Source organism: Poecilia mexicana, unplaced genomic scaffold (genome assembly GCF_051168715.1).
Source record: "Poecilia mexicana isolate PSO_F unplaced genomic scaffold, ASM5116871v1 scaffold_15, whole genome shotgun sequence".
Taxonomy (NCBI): Eukaryota; Metazoa; Chordata; class Actinopteri; order Cyprinodontiformes; family Poeciliidae; genus Poecilia; species Poecilia mexicana.
This window is the reverse complement of record NW_028263384.1, coordinates 6,729,911-6,756,038: the sequence shown is the minus strand read 5'-3', so window position 1 is coordinate 6,756,038 and position 26,128 is coordinate 6,729,911. Positions and strand designations below refer to the sequence as shown.

The window sequence follows — 26,128 nt, the reverse complement described above, 5'->3', positions numbered from 1 at the left end:
CTCTTTACATGTTGTAGCACAACACAAACCGTTTCTCACATGAAGGTTTAGAGCATAAACTAAAACCTGTGAGAGTTCACTGTGGAGATATTGTGAGAGCAACAATAAAAACCACCGAAAATATGAAACAAACCTGACTTCACTGCTTGAGCACACAGTCTGTTGTTAATGTCAGGTAAACATGTGGTGACTGTTCCAGTCACCACATGTTAAAAAACAGTCTTTTAAAATCCTAAAAGACATTATGGAACATTTCAGGATTCATCCAGGTAGCTGATAACGAGGGTTTTCTGAGAAATAGAATTATGAGAGTTTGTTTCAGTAGAGCCGGTTAAAGCAACAAAAACCCCTGATGTGAAATCTGCCAAAGTTCAAACAGCAGAGGCTTCAGTTTCTAGACTAATAAACCCGAGACAGGAGAAATGTTTTACTAAGATTCATTTCATCACCGTTATGTAAGGAATGAGGCAGACTGCAATCTCTTGGAACACCACAGCAGGTTCTAGTTTTCTAAAGTCTTCTTGACTGACGGAAAGGCAGAATTCACCTCTTTTTCTGCCATATTTGAGCAATTAACAAGGAATTTGACTTTGGTTCCACTCTGATCTGCATGAAGATATCTAACTATACAGACATTTGAAGAGGAGCAGCAAAAGCAAATAAGGGGGATTTGCACTGATGCATACCCTGTCTAAGACATGCTACTGTGGAACTGTTAGCATGTCATGAAAGTCTTCAGTCAGAGATGCCGTCAGATTCTTTGCAAGACTGACTTCTAGTGGAGACCCTTTTTGCCCACAGTGTTACCATCCATGACTGAAGAAACTTGGGTGATGAGTTACGACAGCGACTGATTTCCCTTTGCCATAAAGTATTTTTGAATTAAAATAAATGTCTTCAACATGTAGTCTGCCTCCCGTCAGGAATTTTTACAAAGAGTAAGACACACACAGGAATTGTCTTGAGGGAAAGCTTCCAGTTTCTAAGAGAAAACAACCTTCTCCACAGCACTACAGTCAAACTTCTGGAAGAAGCTCCAAATTAAAGACAAAAATAAAGACGGTGGACTGTCAGATTCAAATATTTAAGCAAGCTCCTCTCTTCAGTTCCATTTGGCTAAATTGCTCCAGATGGATGTATGTTCTCAAGCCATTCGTCTCTCGGATCCTTTTAAGTCCATGAAGTAATTGCGAGCACTCCAGAGGAAATCCCTGTTATTCTAAGCAGATAGGATCACGGATGTTGCATCTTTCCTTTTGCTCTCAAAAACCATGAGAAGGAAAAGCGTTTCGGTGACGCTGACCGAGACAAAACCTTACAGTGCGAGTGGGAGGTACCAGTATGAAGGCCAACTGTAGGCCCTCAGGGTATGGTAGACTAAAACTACTCAGAAAGAGTTTTTATTTGTGCAGCACATAAACTGAGGATTCAAAAACATGAGAAGTTTATAATCATGAGTTTAGTTAGGCTTTGAAACACCCCTGATCCTAAATGTTTCCCGATATATTAAGCCCTGTTTTAATATTTGGTACAGACATCCAGAGGTTATATTTCTTGTAGGTCTTTAAACACTGTAGCAGAGATTTTGGCCCCCTCCTCCATTCAGATCCTCTCCAGGGGCTTCACGTATAGTGTGTGTACGCACAAAAAAAATTGTGCGGCACCATCTTTTAACACACAAGTAAATCTACGCAAACTTTTTACTTGCCGTGAAAACGTGATACGGAGAGAAAGTACATTAAACACCTTGTTTTAGACCTCCTTTATTAGCAAACATATAAAATAAAACAGTGACAGAAACATCAAAGCTTGGATAGACTGGAAACAGGAAGAGATTAAGTATTAAAGACAGGATGTAATATGGAGAAGCTGGAACATCTAAACTCTAGATGATGTTTTCCTCTGCTGGAGAGGGGACTGCACGTTCCACCGCCTCGGCCCCGGAGCCCTGAAAGACAACGAACGGCAACTCTTCACAGGAATCACACTGGAGCATTAAAAACGGTGATTCATTCACCTTTAATAAATGAAATAAATCATTAAAGTCGTTTTATAGACTGAATGAAGAGAGATGACAACAGTATACTTGTGTCTGAGAAAACCACCTTCGTCATCAACATATTTTAAAAAAAATTAAATAAAGGATCTGAAAAACAGCGTTCATAGAAAAAAAGAAGTATTTGCATTATAGTATATTGGTCTGAAAGTGAGTGTTGTGTACCTTCATGCTCCTCTGAGTACAGTTTTATCATCAGCTTCAGTGCTCAACCTTTTGAACTTTTGCGTTGTTCAAACACGTTTTTCCCACAATACGATTATAGTACCAACAACTGAGAAGAATTCTTTTCTTCAGCCCCAAGGCTTGATGGAAAATAAGTCATGCTTGACCACAACTGTTTTTTGTTTTTTGCCAGAAAAAGTTTGATCCCATGTGAGCAGCTGTGAGCCTCAACTGTGTTTGGAGACTTGATTTTGAAGCAGGAGCATCTTTCTTTCTCAACACCATGCTGCAAATCGCTGAATTAAAACAATTCTGCTAAGCCAAGTGTGTCAAAATGACTTCTAGTGGATCACTTTGTCATAGAATGAGCTTGGATCTTTTTTTTTTTCTTTAACATTGTATCCATTCAAATTTTTGTCTTAACAGTTTGAGATCTGAAACATTCAAGTACGAGGAAAAAGGCATGAACAGAAGAAATCTGTGAGGGGGCAAATATTTTTGTTCGGGGTACCTGAGAGAAACCCTGGGAAAATCTCTGTGTACGGGGTTTAGAGGGTAAAGTTAGACTTACGTCTGTTCATTTGGTCTCACATGCAGAATGCTGGACTCTTCACTAGAACCTGGAAAGACAGAACAAACAGCTTACTACCACAAACTGGGACATGTGGAACCCTGGGGGGGACAGAGTGCCCTTCTAAAACATAGAAAGTCTTATTTACAGAGGCACATTAAAAAAAAAAAAACGGGGAAAATCTTACTTGTTCCTTGGTCACTGAAGATTGCACTGAGTCCTTCGTTAAAAGTGAGGCTGGCGCTGAAACCTGTGGGAGACGCAAATATTCAGCTCCCATGTTTCCACAAAGAACAGTACTAAAAGGTTAACCCTTCAATGTAAAAGTTGAACATTTGAACAGACGCACAAACGACTGAGGTGAAAGGAGGAAGGACTCTTACTTTTTGGGGTGCTGAAGGCTCTGTTGCCGACACCTCCTTTAATTATCGCTGTAGGAAAACATCAAGCAAAAAAAAAAAAAAAAAAAAAGTAATGTTTCCCCAATTGTAGAAAGAAGCCGATGTGATCGTGAAGGACGGTTCTCACCTGTTCTTCTCAGAGTCAGAGACTTGGACTGACTCTGCTCCTCCTGCCTGGATGATCCTGCTCGCCTGATAGAGAACGACAAACACAGTCGCATACTGTTCCCTTAAAATTTCCTGCCTGCGTGCGGACCTACGGGTGGATTCTGTTGGCCGTATATCTGTGCTGCCTCAGGGTGAGATCTAGAACAGTAGAAGCTACCTGTCAGTCAGGGTCAGTCTGGACGAGGCGGTGCTTGGACGAGGCGGCTGTGGTGTGGCGAAGTTAAAGGGCAGGAGGGCTCTCTTGGCGGGAGACCTTGGATCCGAACTCTGAGGAGTAGAGGAGAGAGCGATGACGCCTTCAGCGTCAGTCAGAAACTCACAGCGTTTTGGAACTTGGTAAGACATTCTATGGCGATCATCTGGATGTTAAACTAGGGTAAATGAAAGAGTTTGCTGTGACGTTTGTTCTCTGCTCGATAACCTTTGCAGTGGCCGTCTGGGCGCCAGGCGTCAAGCTGCAGTTTTCCATCTGCTCCTCCATCTCTCTTTCCTTTTCGGCCGTCTTCAGAGCAAACTCCACTTCCGCTGCCAGCTGCTCGTCTCCAGCGAAAAACTCCTTCACCTCGTTACGGTAGTCCTGCATCGTCACCTGATGGAGAACGTGGAACGCAATTGATGAATAAAACTGCACTTAGATTTTTTTTTTTTTTTTTGTGGAGCTTAGTTTGAAATTCTTCTTTAGATGAGTGACAAAAAAAAATATGAAACGAGTACAAAACCTGTACCTTAAGGTAGCCCATGAGGTCTTTGAGGACAGGAGATCGTTTCTGCTCCAGAAGGTTCTTTAAGCTGATGATCAGAGGAACTGTGTTTTCTATGAAGGCCTTCTTCTGAACCTGTGGACAACAGCAGCGGAGCGACGCTTTCAGTCTCTGCACAGCTGGAATTTGTAGCAGCAGAAAGTTGCAAAGTTCTGATGGGAAGGGCTCCTACCTGCGACACCACCTTCTTCTGCACCACCTGCAGGACGGCTTTCGTCATGGTGGCCATGTTCTCCTCCTCCGGCTCCTCACTCCCAGCACCCCCTGCTGGCGCTGAAAATGACTGCAGCTTCAATTCTTTGAGACTCAACACGTTGAAGGTCTCTGACAAAATCTCAGCACCGTCTGCATCCAGAGGCAGCTCCTCGTCCGCAAAGCATGCTGGGACAGAAACAAAAGAGGAAAGCTATTACAAAAAGGTCCAATTCTCACGTCTGATCCAAACTCCAGGCTATAATTTGTGAGGTCGGTGAGTGGCCGTGTGGCTACCTAAGACGGTCTGGTTGATCTTGATGGTGGTGTTAAAGCGCTGGGCGTCTGTGAAGTGTTCCAACAGGAAGCGATAGATGCGAAAGCGCTTCTCACGGTGCTGAGCGCCCTTCAGGGAGAACAAGACCTTTTCTCTTCACAAAAGAAAAAAAAAAAAAAAAACTATTAAACGCATCAAATAAAGATGGGCTTTCAGTGTGTGAGCAGAGATAAAGCAGGTCAGGTCAGCAATGATTACTATAAGAGAAGTCTGCTGGTGACCAGAAGGTTTTCAGACTGAAACCAATTTGCACCAAACCTAGTAGGAGTCACACATGTCGGATGACCGACGATGCCATGTGGTCAACAGTTACTTATTTTTGGAAAGCTGCATCTCAGACTCTCTTGGCCTAATCAACCTGATCTAATGTCAGTTGACAGATAAGTTTGTGCCACCAGGAACATTAATCAGAATTAACTTTTATATGTGCGACATTCACTGAAACACGTCCCATTTCAACTGAACTCAAAAAACGTTTGACGAGTTCATATAAAAGGTTCTCGCCGGTTTGTATGAAAGGGCTTCAATATGGAAGCTATTCATTAGCTTATATGAAAGCTTCTCACTAGTGTACAAGCCTCGCCAGTCAAATCTGTTTTTCTGTGTATTGCATATTCAGACAACATTATGATGCAAATGGTTAAAACAAGATTCATTTTGTGTTAATGACTAAATTGGCTTTAGATTTAATTGACTAAAATTTTACTGTAGTCAACTAAGACTAGACTAAAACAATTCTGATGAATAAATTATGACTAAAATTAAATTACATTTAAGTCAGAAGGCTAAAACTAACTAATTTTTTTTTTTCAGAAATGCAAGTAAAACCCTTATTTTCCATCTCTAACACACACAGTGTGACATCACCTCTGCTACAACAATAAATTAATGACAAAGCACAACCAAACGTCAAGGGCAAAAAAAAATAAAAATTGTTGTCAGTGCTCTCCCTACACATTCTTATTGAAGGGACAGCAATATCAGCTAAAATTGGTATTTTTAAACTTTACCAAAAGCTGCAGATTTATGATGTTGCATCTTTAATCAGGTACCTTTCACTCTGAGGGAACTTGTTGTACGACGTGTGTTTGTTGTACGAGTTAAACTGGAAGATGCACTCGATGAAGTGCTGGCTGAACATCTCAGGGTTCTTCTTGAGCAGCCGATGAAGCAGGCAGTATTCACACAGACTGCAACAGGGGAGAAGCAGACATGACGTCGGCTGCGTTTTTTTACATACAACACTCCTTTGCTTTGTTGTCAAAGACAAACTCCAGTGGACTTCCTTTGGTAATTTACCTGGCAATGGCAGGAACTGGATCAACCAGGGCCATCATAAAGCGGAAGAAGAGAGAGCCTTTCCATTTCACAAACTCCTCCTGGGAACAGAGAGTCAGGACGGAGGGTCAGACCCACAGCTGGAAGGCCGTGGCAGCGGCAGTAGCTCATACTTACCTGGAGCAGGTTGGTCAGCATGATGAGCGTCTGCTCCCTGATGACGGCTTCGTCGTCTCGGAGACAGGCCGAGATGTTGGGGATGTAGTGATCCACGATGTTGGTGTAGCGAACACACAGGTCGCACATTATCACCACAATGTTGTTGCGCACCGCGACCTCTGTGCCGACCTCCAGCTCTCTGGCAAACACCGGCAGGTATTTCTGGACCAGTTCTTCGTGTTGCAGACACAGCTTCCCTGATGCCACAGAGAGAGGACGGAGTGATTAAAACAGGCTTGACAGAACGTGTGAGAGATCGAGCAGTAGCAGAGCTCACCTAATGTGATCACGCCGTGGGCTTTGATCCTGGTGGGCAGAGAGTTTTCTCTGAACTGAGACAGAGGCAGTGATGCTGGCAGCTCCTCCTGACAGGCTGTTGGTCACCAGCAGCAGAAAACAGAATGGGTCAGTCAGGAGCAGATGTTTTTCTTACAACACTGTTCTCAGACCATAAAATAAAGGCAAAAACAAACAAAAGATTTTGTTTGGATATCTACAAAGAAGTTAGCTAAATAAATAATGGTTATATTTAGTGGTGCACCGATTGCAGTTTTCTGGCTGATCGCCGATTACCGATATTTTTAAAAGCTTAACCTGCTGATTCCGATTTTAGCTGATACCAATCTTTTTGGTCTGAAATGTTGCTCATTATAGCAATAAAGTTTTTGAGTTGGCAACAGTGGGGTCACTATTGTAAATTGTAAACGTGCAGACAGAACTTAGTGGGCTGGTCTGTCAGTCAAACCTTTCTCACCAGAGAGCAAGAGAGGACAGAAGTTGGTTCTTAGACCTTTGCCAAGCTAGATAAGACCAGTGGATAAGATCGGCTTCACATGTAAAAACCGGCCGATCACTGATCTCCCAAAATTAAGGAAATCTGCACCAATAAATCGACTGGCCGATAAATCTGTGCACCCCTAGTGATATTGCCCAGCTTTGTCGTTTTTCGGCTGCAAACAGCTGCCTCTCTTTTGAGGAGTGTAGGCAAAATTGGCTCATGGAGTCAACAGGTCAGCCGTGATCCGCGCTGACGTCTCAGTGGGATACAGAATGCTTTCGTACCCGCCAGCTTCTCGGAATGTGACGTCAGGACAGATTCCACCAGCAGCACCGTCCTCTTGCCAACCTTTGCTGGACAGTGAAGCGAAGCCACGCCCAGAGTGTGGAGGTGCTTTATCTGGAACACAGAACATCTGCAATCAGAGGAGCAACGTCCCAACGAGGCACATAGACCACTGAAGAACAGCTGTTCTTTCTTCTAAAGAGTTAAATTACTATTAAGAAATGTACTTAAATAATTTGTGCCTCAGAGCCATGGGACCTGAAATCTTTCATTTATGTCGGCACTCTTCAAAATAGAGATTTCTGTCACAATTACAGCAGTGATGATTTTCTCCTGATTATGTAGATAACTTCTAATGTCACATTATGGATTTTACTATAAACAACGATGAAGTGTGTATTCTCGCTGACTGTAACAGCTTTGGTCCTGACAGGTAATTGTTAACTTCCGCTCTGAGGGGGGTGGTGAGGACTGAAGGGGTCTCACCATCAGATCCTCGTTGAGGTTCTGGGTTCCGTTCTCACTGAGGAGGACGCTGGCTAAATGAGTCTCACAGATGGACACCAGCTCACCACAGTGTTGGTTCAGGAAAGCCTGGTGAAAAAGAAGGAAATCAACCATCAATCACATTCTTCATTTTTCCTGAATTAATGAAAGATAATAAAATAAATTATTTTTTTATTATTTTCTTAATGCCACAGTGTACAACCTTTACAAAAAAGCCATGATCTTTTTTTTAAACACATATTTGTTAATATCCTTAAGTCATGACAGTGTAAGACGTTTAATCTGAAAAGAAGAAAAAAAAAATCGTCACGCTCCTCTTGATTCTCCCAGTGCTAACCGCAGAAATACACCACTTAATCAGAAACAACCAATCAGAGCCAGGAGGAGGGTTTTAACGCTGCCAATCACTCTAGTGCTACCCCCGCTTTCTTCTATGCTAACTGCTAGTGCTAGTTATTATATTTGGTTAACATAGCCACTGATGACAGCAGATAAATAAAAAGTTCTTTGTCCGCCATTAGCACATTCAGCAAAAGACCCTCCCCCTCGCTCTGATTGGTTGATTTGGACTGTGAGGGGTGCCTCTCTTTGGATGGCAACAGCAGTCAGTGATGGAGCTCGATTTTTTCACAGATCATATTATTATGTCTGTGACAACATGGCGACAGGTTGAACAAATATTAAAACACATTTTTGTGAAAGGTACATACTGCAGCTTTAAGCTGTCAGAGTTTAGGAATCAAGGGAGTGAAATTCAGTGTTCTGCTGCGTCACTTGTAAATGGTCTGGATTTTTATAGCACTGTATCAAGTCCAGAGGACCCCAAAGAGTTTCACACTACATTCAGACCATCAATCAATCAATCAATCAATCATTCACTCATTCACATGCTAATGGTGGCAAGTTACTGGATTGTAGCCACAGCTGATTGAAGTACCACCGGGACGTCTGATCATCACGGGTGAAGCGTCTTACCCAAAAACACAACAATGGAGAAGCCTTCTTGTTATTTACTATTGCTTAAATATATTTAAGGAATTGGAATTTTATTTATTGCTCTATGAATGAGGCAGTCAGATAATTAGGAGCAAATCATCAATTTCGCTAAACTATAAACTAAAAGTTTTAGTTTATAAACTATGTATATAAATGTAGCTTTGAGTTCTGAGCATGTTTAAATTAAAAGTAAAATAAGCCAGTTCCTAATCACGCAATTCTGAAGCGCTGTAGTGATTTACAAAGACAGAAATTAAGAGTCTAAACATTTTTATACGAAAGAGCAGTAAATGTTTCTGATTTTCCAACCTGTGTGAGTTTGATGTCTTCACTACAGCCAAGTTGGTAAAGCGTCTGCATGGCTGCACTGATCACCTCCAGAGACAGACTGAAAGTCTTGAGCCACGACATCAGATCAGCTAGTCGGAGAGGACAGAGCGAAGGAGAGACATTAGGACGGCTGATGGGTCCTCCAGGACAGATTCACGTCCAGCTCCTCACCAGCTATCCTGGCCTTGGTGTCCTCGTTTAAATGAGCAGCAATGTCTCCGACAACAGAAAGGATGTGACAGCAGTTAGTCACGTCCACATCATGTGATCTATGAAAAAAGAACAAAGTCAACATTAAAATATAAAATGCAGGGTTTCCCCAGTGTATTATAAGCCTGGCGGGTCACCAGGCTTTACCTGTGCCCCCACCAGGCTAAGCATTGGTTATTTATTTCAGACTTTTTAAAATGTCTGCATTTTTATTTTTTACAGACTTTATAGTTGGTGTTCAGGTATTATTATTCCAAACCTTCCAATAACACATAATTACAAGTGATATTTTAACATTTTCTGTCAACTTTAAAAAAATATTTTAACCCAAAAATCCAACAAGCCGCTGGATGAATGACTGCTCTAGCGCCACCAGGCTTAGCGAGTTTTCTGGGGGAAACCTTATGAATGTACAGGGATTTCATGTTCACACTGTAAATAAAAGCCGATGTCCTCACCTGACCATGCTGTCCCAGGCCTCCAGGATCTTGCTGCATGGTATTGTGGACACTGAGGGGACGACCTTGGAGAGCAGCAGCCAGGCCCCTGCAGCGTGCTCCGTTTCCGTGTGGGAGATCAGGTTAGAGATGAATGTTGGGGTGAACTTGTTCTGTTTGGACCAGATGGTGAAGGCCCTGCTGAAGTACCGGCTGTGGAGGGAAAATGTCGTCTGTGACTTCAACAACCAAACGCCTTTATCTCATTATTGTAAATGACTTACTCTTCTACTTCTGGGCATTAAAACACAAACAACTACACATGTAACGCACATTCAAACATTCACGTTTAACATTTCTCCCAGCTTTTATAGAGGCGGCCCATGTTTGCTAACCATTGACGAGTCAAGTATGTGGAAAACATTAATAAGCCATATATTGTTTATCTGAGGCCTGTTAGGAAGCAGTTCATTTTTAATAATTTTAGGAATCTGATTAATCTAAACTCTGAATGCACCAAACATTTGTCTGATATAATAAAAATCTACCAAATTCAAATTTCTCTCCAAACTGGCAGACTGCTCAGCTGACTGACTATGAGCTCAATTTGCTCGTCTCTGCAGGAGTTCAGAAAAGAGATAAATAAGGTTTGTGAGGAACAACATGCTGACCTGAGGTTCCGACACTCGTTACACAGCAGGTCAAGCAGGTCCCAGGTCAGCCTCTCGCTGTTGTCCAGGTGGCGCCTCTCAGAGTGGGGCTTCACCTGACTGAGCAGAACCTGGTCCAGAACCTCCAAAGCCTTATCCTGGACAGAGTTCTCAGAGTCCACCACAGCTGGGACCACACCCAGCAGCCACGCCTTCTGGACTTCCATGCAACCTGGTTTAGCCTGGCGGCGACATCAAGCAGTCGTTTGGTGATTCCTAATCGTCACATTTTTAGCTCACCTCTGAAGACAAAGACAGTGAAGAATCCAGTCTCACGGTGAGCAGTTCTCCCAGGCATTGTAAGGCCTTCTTCTTCACAGACACAGCCGGGTCTCTGCTGCGCTCCGCCAGGGTTTCTAGGTTCTCCCGGGTTGTGGGAATTACGCCGTGTTTCAGGAGACCCACCAAAGCCTGAGCAACGGACATCAGAACAGATGGATGAAGCAGAACGAGGTGAAACACAAACAGCTGGAAAACGTGAAGCCGTGCCACGACGGTTTGATCGGAGTACCTGCAGAGCCGCTTTCCTCACGTTGGTTTTAGAGTCTCTGACGCGGCGCAGGAGAAGGGCCAGGTTCTCTTTAGCTGGAGCGAAAATACAACATGACATTTGACGTTCACTTTGTCAGCGTGTAAATACGCTGACTAAACCGGGACATATGTGGAACAAAAGCTCACCATCGCAGCTGGAGCTGTCAGCACTGCTGAGCTCCACCGTCCTGAAGGGAAGAGTTTGGTAGGTTTTCTGGGAACTAGAAGATCCTACAACACAGAGGCATCTATCAACATGCAATACTTTGGTCCACTTTTAAAAAAAATAAAAACTAGTGGATCTATCTGCTCTGTATACCCGCAGGACAAATCTGCTGAAAAATGTCAACCATCACCCAGGCCAACTTCCTCACACCCATCTATCATCTAAACCCGCTTATTTGGACATAAAAACAAAAAAATTAAGACAATAACATTCTTCTTGAAGATTTTAGAGTTTAAAAGCCAGCTTAGGTTTGGAGTGGAATGCTTCACATAAATCCTCCACATGTCGTCTGCTGTGGAACTTTAAGCAATAAGCACACGGATGTAATCGCTGTCTGATCTGGTCAGTGATGCGTCTTCACAAATACAGACTTCCAGCTAACACCTTTATTAACAGTGAGCACGTTTCCTGCTGCGAGTTATCTTTCCAGCACAACAACAAGCTCTCAGCCAGGGACGGTCAGGCTGTACCTGCGGTGAGCTCCTCTTCCAGCACCGTCTGTGTCCCAGCTAAAACAGAAAATGTAGGTATATTAATGTTGCTGTTTGCTGTAGAGATTATTATTATTTGTCCATATCGCCCAGCCCTGGAGTCTAGGTGCTTTCTCACTGGCAGAGAAGAGTGTGTGGACGGCCCGGGTGACGTTGAGCGATGGCAGCTCCAGACACTGAGCCAGGCAGGAAAGGGCGTGGCCCTGGACGGTGGGAGACTCGTCCATTCGTCGAGCGAACAACAGGTCCTGGATCAGGAACTTGTGTGACATGAACCTGGTGAGGTCCGGATCCTGACATTCCTCAGAGCTTCTCTCCGGCTGAGTCAACAAAACCATAACCACGTCCACGGAGAACAGGCGGTGCACCATCTGCAGAGAAAGCAGCACCTTGTGCAGTCAGACTGGAAAGACTCCAGTTTTAGCAACACCAGTTACAAGAAAGTTAGCCTCCAGTTCTTTCCTTCAGCATGACAGAAGACTGAAACATTTTAACATCTCGGATATTTTTGGATTGAGGTTTTCCCCAAGCCAGCAGGCTCAGCTGCCTGATCTAGGTTTTCACCTAACAGTGGTAATTCCTTATTCTGGGATGCTGCCATACAATGTTTGACCAACTAACTCACTCAACACTGGAACCAGGAAGAAGCCGAGGAGAAATCCTTCAACTAAATATCTAAGCACAGTCTGTAGCAACTCCAGACGAGACACAATACTGAGATTTTAACATTACTTTAAGGAAAACTTCAAATATCACAATTATGCTCCATAAAAATTCTTTATTCTCCATCTTAATGTGGTTTTTCTGTCTTATGTAAAGCACAGGAACAATGGCATTGTCACACTATGAGAAGCAGGGATGTCAATAACAATGCTTTTTTTATTGATCCATTGTCTAATTCTTCAATTAATCAGTTATTCTAAACAATTATCATACATTTTTTTATTTTTACATAAACATTTTCTTTAATGCATCCAACAAAATAAAATGTAATCACTTTCAAAGTATGAATTACATGTATGAAGTGTCACCTACAGCCTGCTTGATGTCAAACATGCAGAAAAAAAATATTAAAACATGACAGACAGATAATGAACTGCTTTTAAAGACAAAGGAATTCCTGTAGATTTTTCACACTCAGTCGCTGCAGCTTCTCCTCTGTTTCAAAACAAGTGTCCTTGTTTATCATCTTTTAAATCCAAGTACTTCCACACTTCAGACAAATTGAGCCATTGAAAACTTTCTTTTACTGTGGTTCATTAGAGATTAGTCACTCTCCGTTCACCATATTTGTTTGGAAATCGTAACAAATACAGAAGCAGCCAATCGCACGTTTCAGATCGTCCTTCTTTGCTGTGATCTACGCATGTTTATCACGCCGTGGCTCACCTCAAATGTCCCGAGTCCGACACAAGATAAGGTTTATATGGAGCCACTAACATTACACCACACCGTGAGAACAGGTAAGAACTTTTTTTTACACTTTTACAAACTTACTCAAGTCTACGCGTCATGAGGAAGCACACAAAAAAAGTCTTTTGTTACCTTTGAATGACCAGAGAAGATGAAAAGCCACTTTATGAAGCGGGCGTAGTCCATACCAGCCATCTGAGATGTTAGCATACCCACAGCCTGGGCTCCATGGTTACGATACTCGCTTTTCTCCACCATCTACACAGCAGCACAACAGAACCGTGACTGAGTGATCAGGCAGTGATGGAAATATTTGCTGCCACTGCTAGACCTTTCTCCCATCACCATGGAAGAAATAGATTCACCTGGAAGCAGATGTGCTGCAGGAGGATTTGAAGGAAAGGTGAAGCCAGCTCTTTCAGCTCATCCACCAGATGACTGGAGTCACAAAAACAGAACAAGCATGAACAATGTAGCATGTCAAAAGACCTGGAAGCTCTATAAAGACGCCCGCTCAACAATATGTTGATGGTGTAATCTAAAAAAAAAAAAAAACACTCAATGTCACCATAAAATGTGACGTTAAGTTCATTAGGTTCAGTCATGTTTACCACTTACAAAAACTTAATCTTAAGCGTAGCTGCTTACCAAACAAAGTGGATGGCCTGGTCGCGGGTGGTGAGGACGGCCTGGTTCGGGACAAGGAGGGACGGCTTCCCACTGTGGCCTTTACTCATCATCAGGATGACGTAGAGCAGACGATGGAAAACCCTCCGCAGGGACTGAAGGATGCAGAGTTGACAATCACTACACGTATGGGGAACCAGCCATGTTTATCAGTGGAGGAAGTGAACCAAACCGTTTAGTCCACGTTGGTGACAATTCCAAATATTGAACTAAACTGAACACGCCACCTTTTCTCCCTTTGCAGTGGAGGACTGTTGTTTACGGCTCAGGCAATTTCAGGTCAAATTGGCGCATTAAATACATCACAAGCAAATGTTAGCAACGGAGTAAAATTTAAAAAAAAAAAAAAAAAAAAAAGAGTCCACGCCTCCGGAAGCAATCGTTTCTCAAACGCCAAAAGTCCAGTTCTGGTTTTTAAACCAGTCTAGATTGACCCCTGGACACAAAAACACTGTGGCTTTGTCAAAGGATGAGAACGGGTCTGTCTGGTGGGAAGCTAACTGTCCAGTCCAATTCTTTAAAAAAAAAAACACTGCTGATCAAAACCTATAGCACAGAGACAAAGTTTCAAGTATTTGCATGTTTGGTTCTGTTGGATCAGAACCAGGTGGTTTCCGTTTTAAAGTTCTATTATTTACACCCTGGTTCTGATCCAGTCGTGTGTAACATGTGTTCATCTGTAAAATAACTTGGATCCTACCTCTTTCTGTTCTCCGTGTCTCGGTGAGCAGAGCAGCTTCAGGCCGTGGAAGGCCATCTCCGGGACACTCTGCAGCTCACACAGATCCCTGTGAAGAAATGATAACCGGTTTCGCTTTCATCTCCAGGATCGATGGACCTTTCTTCAATGTGGCAGCGGCAGAAAGAAAACTCACCGTGGAACAGCAAAGGTTAGCTCCCTCAACACAGGTTCCAAGTAAAGCAACTTGGTGAGGATCTGTGGAGAAGAAAAGAATGTTCTACATGCTCACAGGCTGACAGGGTGCAGCGTGGCACAGGGCGTGTATGTGTGTGTGTGGGGAGGGGGCTTACCTGCGTGCAGTTGCTGGCCATCTGTGGTCTGTCTTTAAGTGAGAACGTTTGCAGGAGACGGAGGAGACTTTGAACCAAGACAGCAATAGCATCTCTGATCTTCGTCAGCTCCTGGCCAGAAAAATGCAGCTCATCTTCCTCTTCTTCCTCCTCCATTTCCATCTGAAAGCAGAAAAAAAAAAGAAAAAAGAATGCAATGTGGTGCCTTGTATCTCTGGGAGTCTGCGCTATTAAATCTGAATCTGAAAGCTTGAGAGAAGGACAGTAAAGCATGTCTTTGTAAAACCATCTCCCAAAGGTTTAACAGATGCTCCACTGAACCTGCGTGTGTTTGGAGCGACATGCTGCAATAATCCAGTGGACTGAGCAGATCTAGATGATCTGTTGGGCTGCGACTGATTTATGATTTGGTGCTGCACCTCTGGAGCGTCTCTCCGCTGCGGTTTGGAGCGTTTGCTGTCAGCCTGGGAGCTTTTCAGGCCGTCCTTCTTGCGCTTCCTCCCAGAGTCCTGGGGCCAGCAGTGGAAGGTCAGGTCAAGACACGTGTCCAATAAAACCTCGTGGAAAACCTTGTTGGCGATGCTTCCTGGAAGAAACGGATATTTATAAAGTAAAGAAAATGTAGATTTTAGCTAAGAGTAGAGTTGGAGGTCAGTGTACCCTAACCCCTAAACATGGTGGGTGAGAGCAGCAACCATAGTCAAATATTTGCTAGGGGCCAGAATAGGAACCTGAAACTGCTGGCTAAGGATAAGTGTAAATACAGTAAAGATTGTTATTCACCCTGGCAGTAATGACACCCGGTTATGCCAATCCGAGGTCATTAAAGTTAGTGTTGCTTCTATGTGGAACTTTGACAAAACAAAGTCGGACTCAGTAGTTTTCTCTGGTTCCGCAGCCTGATTGGACAGGTGGCGACATGTTTAACTGCAGAGTCGCAGTCCGACATGCATCTCTGCAGCTTCCGTACAGTTACCAACCCATTACCCTGTTAAGACAGTTTCTTGCCCACAGCCAATATCTAATGGGTTAATGATTAACCCAGGGTTTCCCCCAGAATATTATAAGCCTGGCAGGCCACCAGGCTTTACTTGTGCCTCCACCAGGCTAAGCCCTGCTTATTTATTTAAGTCTGTTTAAAATGTTTGCATTTTTTAAGACTTTATAGTTGGTGTTCAGATATTAATCTTCCAATCTTTCAATAATAGATAATTATCAAGTGATGTTTTAAAATTTCTTGTCAATTTTAAATATTTTCTAACTCAAAAACACAGGCTGCTGGATGAATGACTGCTTCACGTACCAACCACCAGGCTTAGTAAGTTTTTTGGGATAAACCTTGATTAACCTTGAAAAAAATAAAAGCAAACCAGGAAAATCTAATAAAGATAACTAACTGAAGAGGAAAATAAAACAATCAAATGTGGTTTATTGAAGCTCTGATCTGTCTTCTTCAAAGACTTTCTAAGTTAGTGGCTTCATTTTAACTCTGTTCAGTTTATTTATGTAGGGGGGTATATGTGATTTTTTTTTTTCTTAGCAACATGTCAAGCAAAACTAATTTTTAGTCCACCACTGCAACCCAGCTCTGTTACGATGGTGGACTAATACGTAAATCATTGTTTCCACAGTGATGGGATAATAAGTGTCTCAATTCTGTATCTTCAGTTCAGTGGACATTTTAGGAAGAAAAACTGAAGACATTCCCTCAGTGATCGATGTCTGGCTGACAGGTGTGCCTCCCTGTAGTGAGTTCAATCTGTACCAGAACCCAATAGAACCCACAGGACAGAGATTCACATCCAGTGTCACCATAACTTCCTCTATGGAGTGCAGTTTGTACAGATTTACTAAAACAGTAGCTACAAAACCATTGCAGTTGATTTTTATTTATATCAAAACCATTCGTTCTTTTTCTGTGACTCTATCGCAGCTAAAGAGTTGTTGTATCAGACTGATTTTCTAAAAATAAATCATACAGCTTACACATTTTGAGATCAAAGACAAAACAAGCAGGTTGCAAATTCAAATTCTGGCATTTCAGAAGCTCTAACAAATAGTTTCCAGATACACTCACCTGGGATTCCCAGCAGCAGCAGGTAGACAGAAGCTGCATACAGTCCGCAAAACCTCTGCTGAACGTTGGCCCCTTTGGTCTTTGCTGCCAGGACGAAGGAGGACAGAACAGCCACCAGAGTCTTCACCGACACCTTGTTTTCTCCGAAGATCACCCAGACACCCTGCAGCTTTGGAAACAAGCAGGGCTGGAGGATCAGCATACTGATTTTTGCAGGAAGCAAAAACAAGCTCCAGAGCATTCCCCAGATATACATTACACTCAGTAATCAGAGTGAACTGTTAGGAAAGTGGTATGAGAGCTGACCTGTGATGCTCCGTCCCTGCCTGCAGGCTGCTGCTGATCTGCAGCATGTTCCAGCAGACAATGGATTAGGCTTCTGAAGGACTTCTCTCCACCGGCGCACACTTCGTCCTCTATGATGTGATCCAGCGGTTTCCTCTCCATGAACTCCAAGTCCCACACGGCATCCACCCAGTCTAGAAATCACAATGCAAGTCAGACACTTGCTATGTATTAATTACTGCTAGAGAAACTAAGTTTGGGAACCATCTCAAACTTTCCTGTAAAAATGTAAACAGGCACCAGTCCCACTCCCAGGAGCCATCTTGAACCGGTCCAATGTTTAGAAAAATTTATACGAGAAGCGAATCAATGTAGCAACCAAGTCGGTTCAAGGTTTCCCCCAGCTAAGCCCGGTGTTTGGGTGCTAGGTCAGTCATTCATGCAGCGGCCCATCGTGTTTTTGAGTTCAAAAAAATGTTTAAAGTTGACAGGAAATTTGTAAATATCACTTGATAATTATGTCTTATTATGTATTATTAATTGCATTCTGAACCACACTCTGTTTATTGATCTGAAATGGTTGAAGTCTACAGAAGATGAATGTGATCAGAATTTTAAAAAAATATCAACATTGAAAAATTCTGCTGAGTAATAAGAAATAATAAGGATCATCTTCTACTGAAGCACTTGTCTCCTAAACAGGGAATAAATGCTACATTCTAAGATTAGACTTTTTTTGCTCCATCACATTTATTGTAAATGACAAGAGAAAATAATTAGACAAAACCAAGAAAACATTCTTGGATTCAGGTAACAGTGTAGGTGAAAATTTGATTCAAATGGACTACAGTAACACGATGATAATGCTCATTTATTACTCTCCACAAAACAGAAGAGGAAGATACTTAGGTAACTGTTTGTTCAAGGATAACTTTTTGTTAAGTGTGTATATTTACGAATAAGTTCGACACGTATTTAAAAGTTTAAAACTATAGTCTGTTTTACCGGAAGACCTGAAAATGACTGAGCGGATTGGAACGTTTTAAACTGAAGACATGTTTTTGTTTAGCACGTTTACGTCATTTTATGGTAATAATTCGGCACTTGTTGCGCTAAAGTCATTAATAAGCCTTCTTTTGTCGTCTTTAAAACTAGCTTTAATTTGGAGTTTAAGAATATTGGACTATTTTCCATTATTTCTACATAAACGACACAAGTAGTCTTTTATGTAGACTATTTACATTGCTTTTATTTCCTTCCACAAATCTGTATTTTTACACATTTTATTCACATGCATGTTTTTGTGCTACATCGTTTTATATATTTGCGCTAAAATAAAACTGCCTCGCAGCCCCCTGAGAAACAGAAAATGCATTTGTTGGCTTTTTCGTTTGTTTTTTAATAAATCTGATCTCGTCGACCCCGGTGTCAGAATCTGACAGTTTTGCCATCCTGACCGAACCCGGGAAACTGCGACAAGAGCCGCAGCCAAATGAACCGGTAAGAAGCCAAATATCCCGACATTCTCCTAAGCTCTCGTAATGAATACAATAAAATAATTTAGTGTTACCTTGTGGAACTTGGTTCAGGTTCAGAAATTGCAGCGTAGCGATCAAATCCATCTTGTTTATTTTAAAATCATCCCGCCCGGAAGCGCGAGCGCTGCGTTTCTTCCTTTATCCGGTTCATTCTTTAAAGTCACAGCGCCATCTGTTGCTCAGGAGCGCCTTGCCTTGGACGAGTAGCTCAAACCATTTTCAGAAGGCTGGGCCGCCTCTGCATGGTAAAGTTTTCCAAGTACCACCGAATTGACAAACATTTAAAAGAACTTGTTTCTACCAAACTCAGAAATAGTGACAGAAATCCAAGAAATCGACTGAAATCAAGTATTTCTGCTGCTCTGTGCAAATTGAGATCAGCTTCTTTAATATTGACTGATAGAGAAAACAAAAAGGTTTCTCATTATCAAAGTATTGCATGTATGATTAAGCAAAGAGACCTTTATCCTATTGTTACAAAACTGCTGACGATGGATATTGCAGTTTTAAATTTCTGTTTCAAGTATCACACCGCTGGAGCCATAATCTGGAAGTGAAAGAACATAATTGCATCGTTGTAACATTTCAGACAGAGTAGCCAAAAGTTTATGAATAGCATCAAAAACTTCAATATTATTTCACCAAAAAACCTCAAAAAACATAAAGAACTTTTTTTTTATTAACAACTGAATGTGCTAAAACACTTAAAAAGCGAGTGAGAGACAAGCACAATTACAAACATTCATTCTGTAAAAACAATTACATGACTACTTTGAAAAACAAACCTATGGTCTCTGTTTAAAAGCAGAAAATGAAATAAAGTTTCAATATGTTGTTTAGAAGTAGAGTCAGAGTTGATGACTGTCATAGTTACAATCAGAAAGACACTGAGTAATCACGAAAAACCAACTCAACAAAAAACAAACAACAAATCAGTGCAAGTATGTGAAGTCAGTTTGGTCCAGAGTTCGTTTGCATACACTCATCATTCTGTGTTTGTGAGAAAACCTCCATGCAAAGCTCGTCTGTCCACACCCACAAACATATTCAAATGACAATTGTTGACATGGTTCAAGCTCAGAACAGAACAGGTTGAGGACATTGGTTTGTTGAGTGTAAGAACTGTATGTTGCAGACCTTATGGTTGCTGTTTCCATTGAATTATTCGTTTACTTCCATTTCAATATGTGATTGGAAGATATTGGGGTTAGACCAGCTCTGTGGGATTCTATGACATCTCTTCAAAGTTAGCTTGACCGAGAGACAGAGGAGGGACACAGAATCATGATATCCATAACAGCGATCAAATACAGTCATTTAACCACCATTATTTGGCATATCAGACTCCTATTATATGTTTCTCTCATTTGTGAGTTGAGGTCCTCAGGCTGCTTTCTTGGGGAGCTGTTCCAGGCCCAGTTCCCCAGCAGCAGACTCAGAGCACAAAGAACGAGGTCTTACAAACACAACGTAGTGAAAAGAATCAGGAAAAGGTTCTAAAATTGAAGACTTTTTTTATTATTCTATCACTGATGAAGCCTGTTCAGAAACAGATTACGTACAAAGTGCTATAGATTTATTCAGACACAAACGATCAGCAGTGCAATTAAATATATTATCGGCATGTTGTGACAGACATATTGGATTTCTAAGTCAGGATTGATGACAATTAATTGATTTAAATGTCCTACATAGAAGTCAGGGTTTCTCCAGTTGATGTTTCCAACCTGGTCCATTATAAGTAGGGCTGTAGCAATACACTAATCTCACGATACGATGCGATACAATATTCTGCTCACAACACGATATATATCATGATATTCAGTAAATGGTACGATTCAATACATTTTTGCAATTTTCTGAAAGATTTTAGAGGGCCAGGGTGATTTTGCTGACATTTTGTGATTGTTCCATAGTCTTGGATTGAATTAATTGAACTGATCGTGTAATACTGGTGAAATAAATGTTGTTTTTGTTATACATTTGTTTTGTTTAAATGTTAATTGGTTGGCTTTGTGTATTTGCCACCCAAATACAGAAAAGGAACATATTTTGTCTTATTCACTTATACTAGATAATGCAATTTAATTGTAACAGGTTGTTTGGTTACATGTCATTTTTAATGTACATGTGCAAGTGGGAACACAAGGGATTTGAGTAGGATTTAACGTATTGATACTCACAGATGGAAAATCAATACTTTACGAGGAAAAAAAGAATATTGATAAATATCGCAGAATCGATAAAATCACCCAGCCCTAATTGTAAGGTCGTACTTCCATGGACAAAATGCAACAAAGCAATAAACAGCAGCCACCAAAACACAGCAGTACGTCTTAAACATCCGAGTATAAAGTCCTCCCTCCTGGGTCCTGCCAGGTCACACACGGCCTGGGTCTGTGAGCAATCCTGGTTACATCCAGTTCAGGTTTACCATAGTACCACTTGTTGAGCAGCTGGTCCATCTGCTCCTGCCTCGTCACCCCATGAAGTCTCTCCTCTTCTTCCTCCCACCTCTCGCTGACATTCGATATGAAGGGCGGATGTGGGAGATGAAGTATCGAGTCCTCCGTCATGTCCTCGAAGAACTGCACCACACATTTCCGGGCGAAGTCACGCGCGTGCAGAACACAGGTTTCGTCAAAAAGCTTCTGCTCCACGTCCAGGTAGTTGCTCCAGTACCGTGTCTGTAAGAAGGCGGCGTGGTCTTCAAAACAGGGTTTGATAAGGCGTCCCATCGCTCCCAGTATGATCAGGAACAGGAGGATGGACCAGCCAACTGCCTACAGATGTTGTGGAAAGCAAGCGACACAAAACCATCGTCAACGTGGATGTAGATGGACAAACCTGCTCCACTCTCAGTTTCTCTAAAGGCTTTGGAAGCTCTTGCGAATCATTATCTCTGCCGTATTCTCGTTAATGACAGGATTGATACCAGATTTTACTTCACTGAATCACCTGACCTACAGAGTTGTGAAAGAGTACCTTCCAGATTTATTCTGTTTGCTTGTTTTGTCCCGTTAAAATGTTTCAGATCATCAAACAAATACAAAATCCTTTCACTGCCACACAAGCTCATATGGATGTTGGTGTCATCATGTCAGTTAAGGGGTTAGATGATCATTTTATCTATTTTATTTATTAAATACAGACTTTGGAAGAACTATTTCCAAAGTTGAGATCAGTTTCTCAACTGATCTTGAATTTCTTCACATATGGGAATCATATATTGGTTTTTTTCCAGATCTGTCAACCTACTTCATGCCATCAGAAATGTTCAGTTAAGGGAATTTCTTGATTGTACAAGTTGGGCAGTACTTGTGGAATCAAGAAAAACTCAAGTAGCTAGGCATGAGCTTCCAAAATATGTGGTTAATCAAAGCTGTGACATAGGTCAGGTGAGGTTGGACAGAATTTTTTTTTTTCCTTAGCTGAAATCATCTCTTAAAACCATATACCCATCCATTGTCTATACCCAGCTGTCCTTGAAGGAACGTGGGAGGACTGATCACTGTCCACCCTAGACAGGTCACCAGTCCATCACACGGCAACACAGACACAGGACAAACAACTGTGCACACACTCACATGAGGTGACAACTCAGAGAGAGATCAATTAATCTAACAATCATATTTTTGGACTGTCGGTGGGAGGAAACCAGAGTGAACCTGAATATGTGCTGGGAGAACATGCAACCTGTATGCAGAAAGAGCCGAGGCTGGGATTCAAACCCAGAACCTTCTGCAAGGCAACAGTGCAACCCACAGTGAAGCTAATCATTTACAACCAGCGTTTTGCTTTCACCCAGGTTATCTCTGCCTGATATTAACATTTGTTTGATGAACTGAAGCATTTAAATGGGACAACAATAAAAGAATATAACAAAATGTCAGGGGTAGCATACTTTTTCACAGCCCCGAATGCTAAATAACAAATATGTTTACAACCCGCCCAAGGCAACATCTAAATGTTGAAATAATGTGTTCAGTTTTTTAACAGAGCTCACTTGAGAATAACAGCGGACATATCGGGAGACCGCTTTACGGAACGAGCTGTTCTGGAAAATAACGTCCTCTTTGCAGGGCACCTTGGCCATGATCCTAATCACATCCAGACCTGTGTTGTTGGGCACACCTAAAGAGACATCATATAATCAGCAAAGCATCCAAATGATTGCGCAACTTGTTGGAAAAAGAGTCATTCTGCTTCATGTTTACCTGAGAAAAGGCCCGGATCGACACTCACGCTGAAAGCACAGATGAAGATCTTGCCATCCAACAAAGTGACCAGGATCCAGACCATGGGAGCCAGCAGGGCCCTCTGGAGCATGGCAGAGAACAGGTATCTGACAGAAGACATAGGACGGACATCAGGTACAGATGAACTATTCTGGAAGTTAATTCATTTGAAACCCCAACATTCAGTTTATCTAAAATGAGAGTGTTCCATTCAGACTGGACCTCCAGCAGCTTTGGACTCTGGTACTCTGGTCTCTCTTAACGCCAAACTCTGTAAACCCTGATTTCCAAATGAAATGGAAACTTTACTTCCATCTTGGAATAAATTGGACCAGGTTAAGAAGATGCAGGTCTGTAGCAGTGGTGGAGAAAGTACTCAAAAAATGTACTTAAGTAAAAGTACAAATACACAGACAAAAATGTACTCAAGTAAAAGTAAAAGTACCACATTAAAATTTTACTTAAGTAAAAGTAAAAAAGTACTGGCTTTTAAACATACTTAAGTATTAAAAGTAAAAGTACTTGCTGAACGCATTACCTAATCCCTAATACAATATCATTAAGTGAACCGATCTTATCCAATTTTAATACATCATAAATGTGCCATTTTAATGAACAATACCACAGATAAAGCATGTTTTTATTGTGTTTACTCTCTGTAACATAGTTTAGACTTACTGATTCTATGCATCATAATTTCAGGGATGGAAACATCTTGTCTCCTGTCCTAACACAGCATAAACTTCACTTTTTTGCCACTAGTGGCTTTTATTTCTAAAGAAATCTAACAGAAAGGGGATGGAAAGAAAGTGGGTGGGGAAGAACATGCAACCAAGGAGCCAGTAGCAGAGTTGTAGTCAAGACCACCTACCCAAGACCAAGTCAAGACCAGTACCCGGCGCTACGTGACACAAAAACATTAAGTTTTACCTATCAAAATTGCTTCTCAAATTGATCTAGATCCACATTTCCATAAAACACCTAGACATTAAATACTTAGAGCTGAAATAAATTTAATCAGTAAAGGTCCGTCCAGAAGAATCGGATCGTTCCTGAATGTCATATCAATGCAGACTTTGGTCACAACGCTGTCCCATATTTGCACACCTCAGTCAACACCTCCACACAATAATTCAGCGCATGAGTGACAACTTTTTTTTCATCGCAGATGCAACATGTCTCTGTACAGCTAGCTTTGCTAGCATCACGTCCACAGATCTTACCTTTCTTTGAGCTTTCCTTCGAAGTGACGCTAAAAGTTGGACTATGTCCCCACCGTCTGTGAAAGCAAAGTGCTGCTTATTTTACATGTCGCCATATCTTATGCTTTATGCAGCGCTATTATATTACTGACGATTAGAGGAAACCACTGCGCATGTCTGGAGCTCCGCGTGCGAGTAAAGGGGGAGGCGATGGGTGACAACAGACACTAAGTCACGTTATTGCTTGGATTTTACGGCGCGACTTTAAGAACCTGAACTACACATTTTAACGGGAAAAAAGAGCAACGCGACTTGGATGTAACGAGTAACGCGACAGTTTTGTAGAAATGTAGTGAAGTAGAAAGTACAGATACTTACTGTAAAATGTAGTGGAGTAAAAGTAGAAAGTACCCATTATTAAATCTACTTAAGTAAAGTACAGATACACGATAGTTGTACTTAAGTACAGTAACGAAGTATTTGTACTTCGTTACTTCCCACCACAGGTCTGTAGTAGTTGTAGTCAATTACCATGGATCCGTCTGTGCGGTAGACTTCTAACGTCAGTTGTTGTCCACTTTGTGAATCTGCCCCAACTTCTTGAAGAGCTCTGCTTCATCACTTCAAGGCTGCAGTTATTTCTGCTACTGTTCTCCCCTTTTTTTTTTTTTTTTTGTCTTTTCTACAAAACCTTTGCAGTTAGGAAATCTTTTACTTACTTCACCACCGCAGGATTTTTGGAACGATTCCCAACCGGCCTCATCCACTCGTCCATCATAACACCCGTATGCCGATTGACTAGGACCCCCAGGAAGAAAAAGATGATGGGCGGGACCGTCATCACTCCCAGAGAGTAGAGCTTGTTGTACTGAGGCAGGCACGGGCAGTTAAAGTCAAAGCTGGTGTAGAGCTTGACGCTGACCAGAGCCAGGACGATGCAGATCCCGTTAGAGATGGACTCAGAGTTGGACTGGAAATACTGCAGGACTAACTTAAGACGCTCCATGAGTCAAACGAACTTGCCTGAAGCTTTGGGTTGGAAACAAAAATGATTTTCAGTTACAAAGCAACAAATTCACTTAGACTTTATTTGAGAAAAAAAGGCAGATTCCCTACCTGATGTAACTTTTGTGATTCAAGTAAAAAAAAAATCCACAGATGATCCGCTCCTACAAACAACCTCGGTGTTTGTGTTGAGGTAATACACAGGGTGTGTCTTTTCAGGATGAATACACCTCAGCAGGTGACATGGACACACCCTATCCTGCTCTTAAAGCACCAAGCCATATTTTCAAATAGCCTGAAACTGGAAAACAATACATCAAGGTATCTTACAGAATGGGACTGTAATGAACTGGAGTAGGAACATTTAAACAATTATTTATTTTTTCTTTTGCCTCTTGGCAATAAAATGTCACACTGCTGAAGAGTCAATTTATCTCAATTCATTATTCAAATCCATTTTAAAAGTTGACTTGCAGCATTCACTCCTCTCAGTTGACCATGTAGCAACAGTAGACAATCATTGGGTTGTGTTATTGACTTTACTGCAACCCCCACCCCCCAAATACTGGGAATGCATGGGGCGACACTGGAGAGGAAAAACTAAATTTTAACAGAACGAAACCTCAATCAGAACCAGAACTTAGATCGGTAAAAGCAGCCGTCTGCCACGACTGACTGGGGTTTGAGAAGACGGACGCACAAAAGAAGCAGAGCTGCTGTAGGATTACTTTCTGTGTTAACAAAGATGTTAATAGTAGGAGAGTGAGAATGTTTAGTTGATGGGACCCAATTTCAAGGCTTCAAGTTCTGAAGTCAAATTTCTTTTAAATTATGTTTGATATTTACAGGATTTTTATAGCAACTGAAGGCGGCATAATTGCTTGATTGTGCTAGAATATGATACGGAGTCTGGAACACATAACACTTCCCCTTTAAGATGCTTTACTTTTAAATTAAAAAAAGATGCAGCAGCTTTATGGATCAGTTCATACTTATACATAC

At 41.8% G+C, this 26,128-nt stretch overlaps 2 protein-coding genes across 3 annotated transcripts; both read right to left on the bottom strand.

The window, feature by feature from the left end:
- Positions 1-1,747: 1,747 nt before the first annotated feature.
- Positions 1,748-18,818, bottom strand: ncapd3 (non-SMC condensin II complex, subunit D3). Of its 2 annotated transcripts, none has more exons than XM_015010278.2 (35): positions 18,714-18,818; positions 17,165-17,337; positions 16,859-17,027; positions 15,201-15,367; positions 14,782-14,943; positions 14,625-14,686; positions 14,450-14,537; positions 13,711-13,844; positions 13,428-13,500; positions 13,195-13,320; positions 11,768-12,020; positions 11,629-11,667; positions 11,080-11,163; positions 10,913-10,986; positions 10,678-10,812; positions 10,363-10,583; positions 9,713-9,904; positions 9,216-9,313; positions 9,024-9,133; positions 7,698-7,805; positions 7,211-7,325; positions 6,426-6,521; positions 6,107-6,345; positions 5,951-6,030; positions 5,704-5,841; positions 4,612-4,745; positions 4,295-4,503; positions 4,087-4,197; positions 3,783-3,950; positions 3,519-3,628; positions 3,321-3,385; positions 3,176-3,223; positions 2,980-3,042; positions 2,793-2,841; positions 1,748-1,948 (listed from the first exon to the last, which is right to left on the bottom strand). In XM_015010278.2, exons 1-35 carry the CDS (start codon positions 18,763-18,765, stop codon positions 1,879-1,881), a joined length of 4,215 nt encoding a protein of 1,404 aa, XP_014865764.2. In that variant the 5' UTR covers positions 18,766-18,818; the 3' UTR covers positions 1,748-1,878. The 2 variants fall into 2 exon arrangements, with proteins under 2 accessions (XP_014865764.2, XP_014865765.2); XM_015010279.2 differs by having other exon boundaries at positions 16,859-17,021.
- Positions 18,819-20,175: 1,357 nt separating this feature from the next.
- calhm3 (calcium homeostasis modulator 3) lies at positions 20,176-25,339 on the bottom strand. The gene is made up of 5 exons (XM_088013199.1): positions 25,238-25,339; positions 24,841-25,150; positions 22,899-23,026; positions 22,688-22,815; positions 20,176-21,464 (listed from the first exon to the last, which is right to left on the bottom strand). Exons 2-5 carry the CDS (start codon positions 25,125-25,127, stop codon positions 21,018-21,020), a joined length of 990 nt encoding a protein of 329 aa, XP_087869325.1. The 5' UTR covers positions 25,128-25,150; positions 25,238-25,339; the 3' UTR covers positions 20,176-21,017.
- Positions 25,340-26,128: the final 789 nt, after the last annotated feature.

What these genes read in the sequence shown, in the direction of transcription:
- ncapd3 (XM_015010278.2), bottom strand. Translation starts at nt 18,765, where the DNA reads ATGGATTTGATCGCTACGCTGCAATTTCTGAACCTGAACCAAGTTCCA. An exon ending in TGCAGCACATCTGCTTCCAG is followed by an intron (nt 13,321 to 13,427) that starts GTGAATCTATTT and finishes GCTGCTGTGTAG; the next exon opens with ATGGTGGAGAAAAGCGAGTA. An exon ending in TCTTCTCTGGTCATTCAAAG is followed by an intron (nt 12,021 to 13,194) that starts GTAACAAAAGAC and finishes CTTTCTCTGCAG; the next exon opens with ATGGTGCACCGCCTGTTCTC.
- calhm3 (XM_088013199.1), bottom strand. Translation starts at nt 25,127, where the DNA reads ATGGAGCGTCTTAAGTTAGTCCTGCAGTATTTCCAGTCCAACTCTGAG. An exon ending in AAAAATCCTGCGGTGGTGAA is followed by an intron (nt 23,027 to 24,840) that starts GTAAGTAAAAGA and finishes GTCTTCTGTCAG; the next exon opens with ATACCTGTTCTCTGCCATGC. An exon ending in ATGTCCGCTGTTATTCTCAA is followed by an intron (nt 21,465 to 22,687) that starts GTGAGCTCTGTT and finishes CAACATCTGTAG; the next exon opens with GCAGTTGGCTGGTCCATCCT.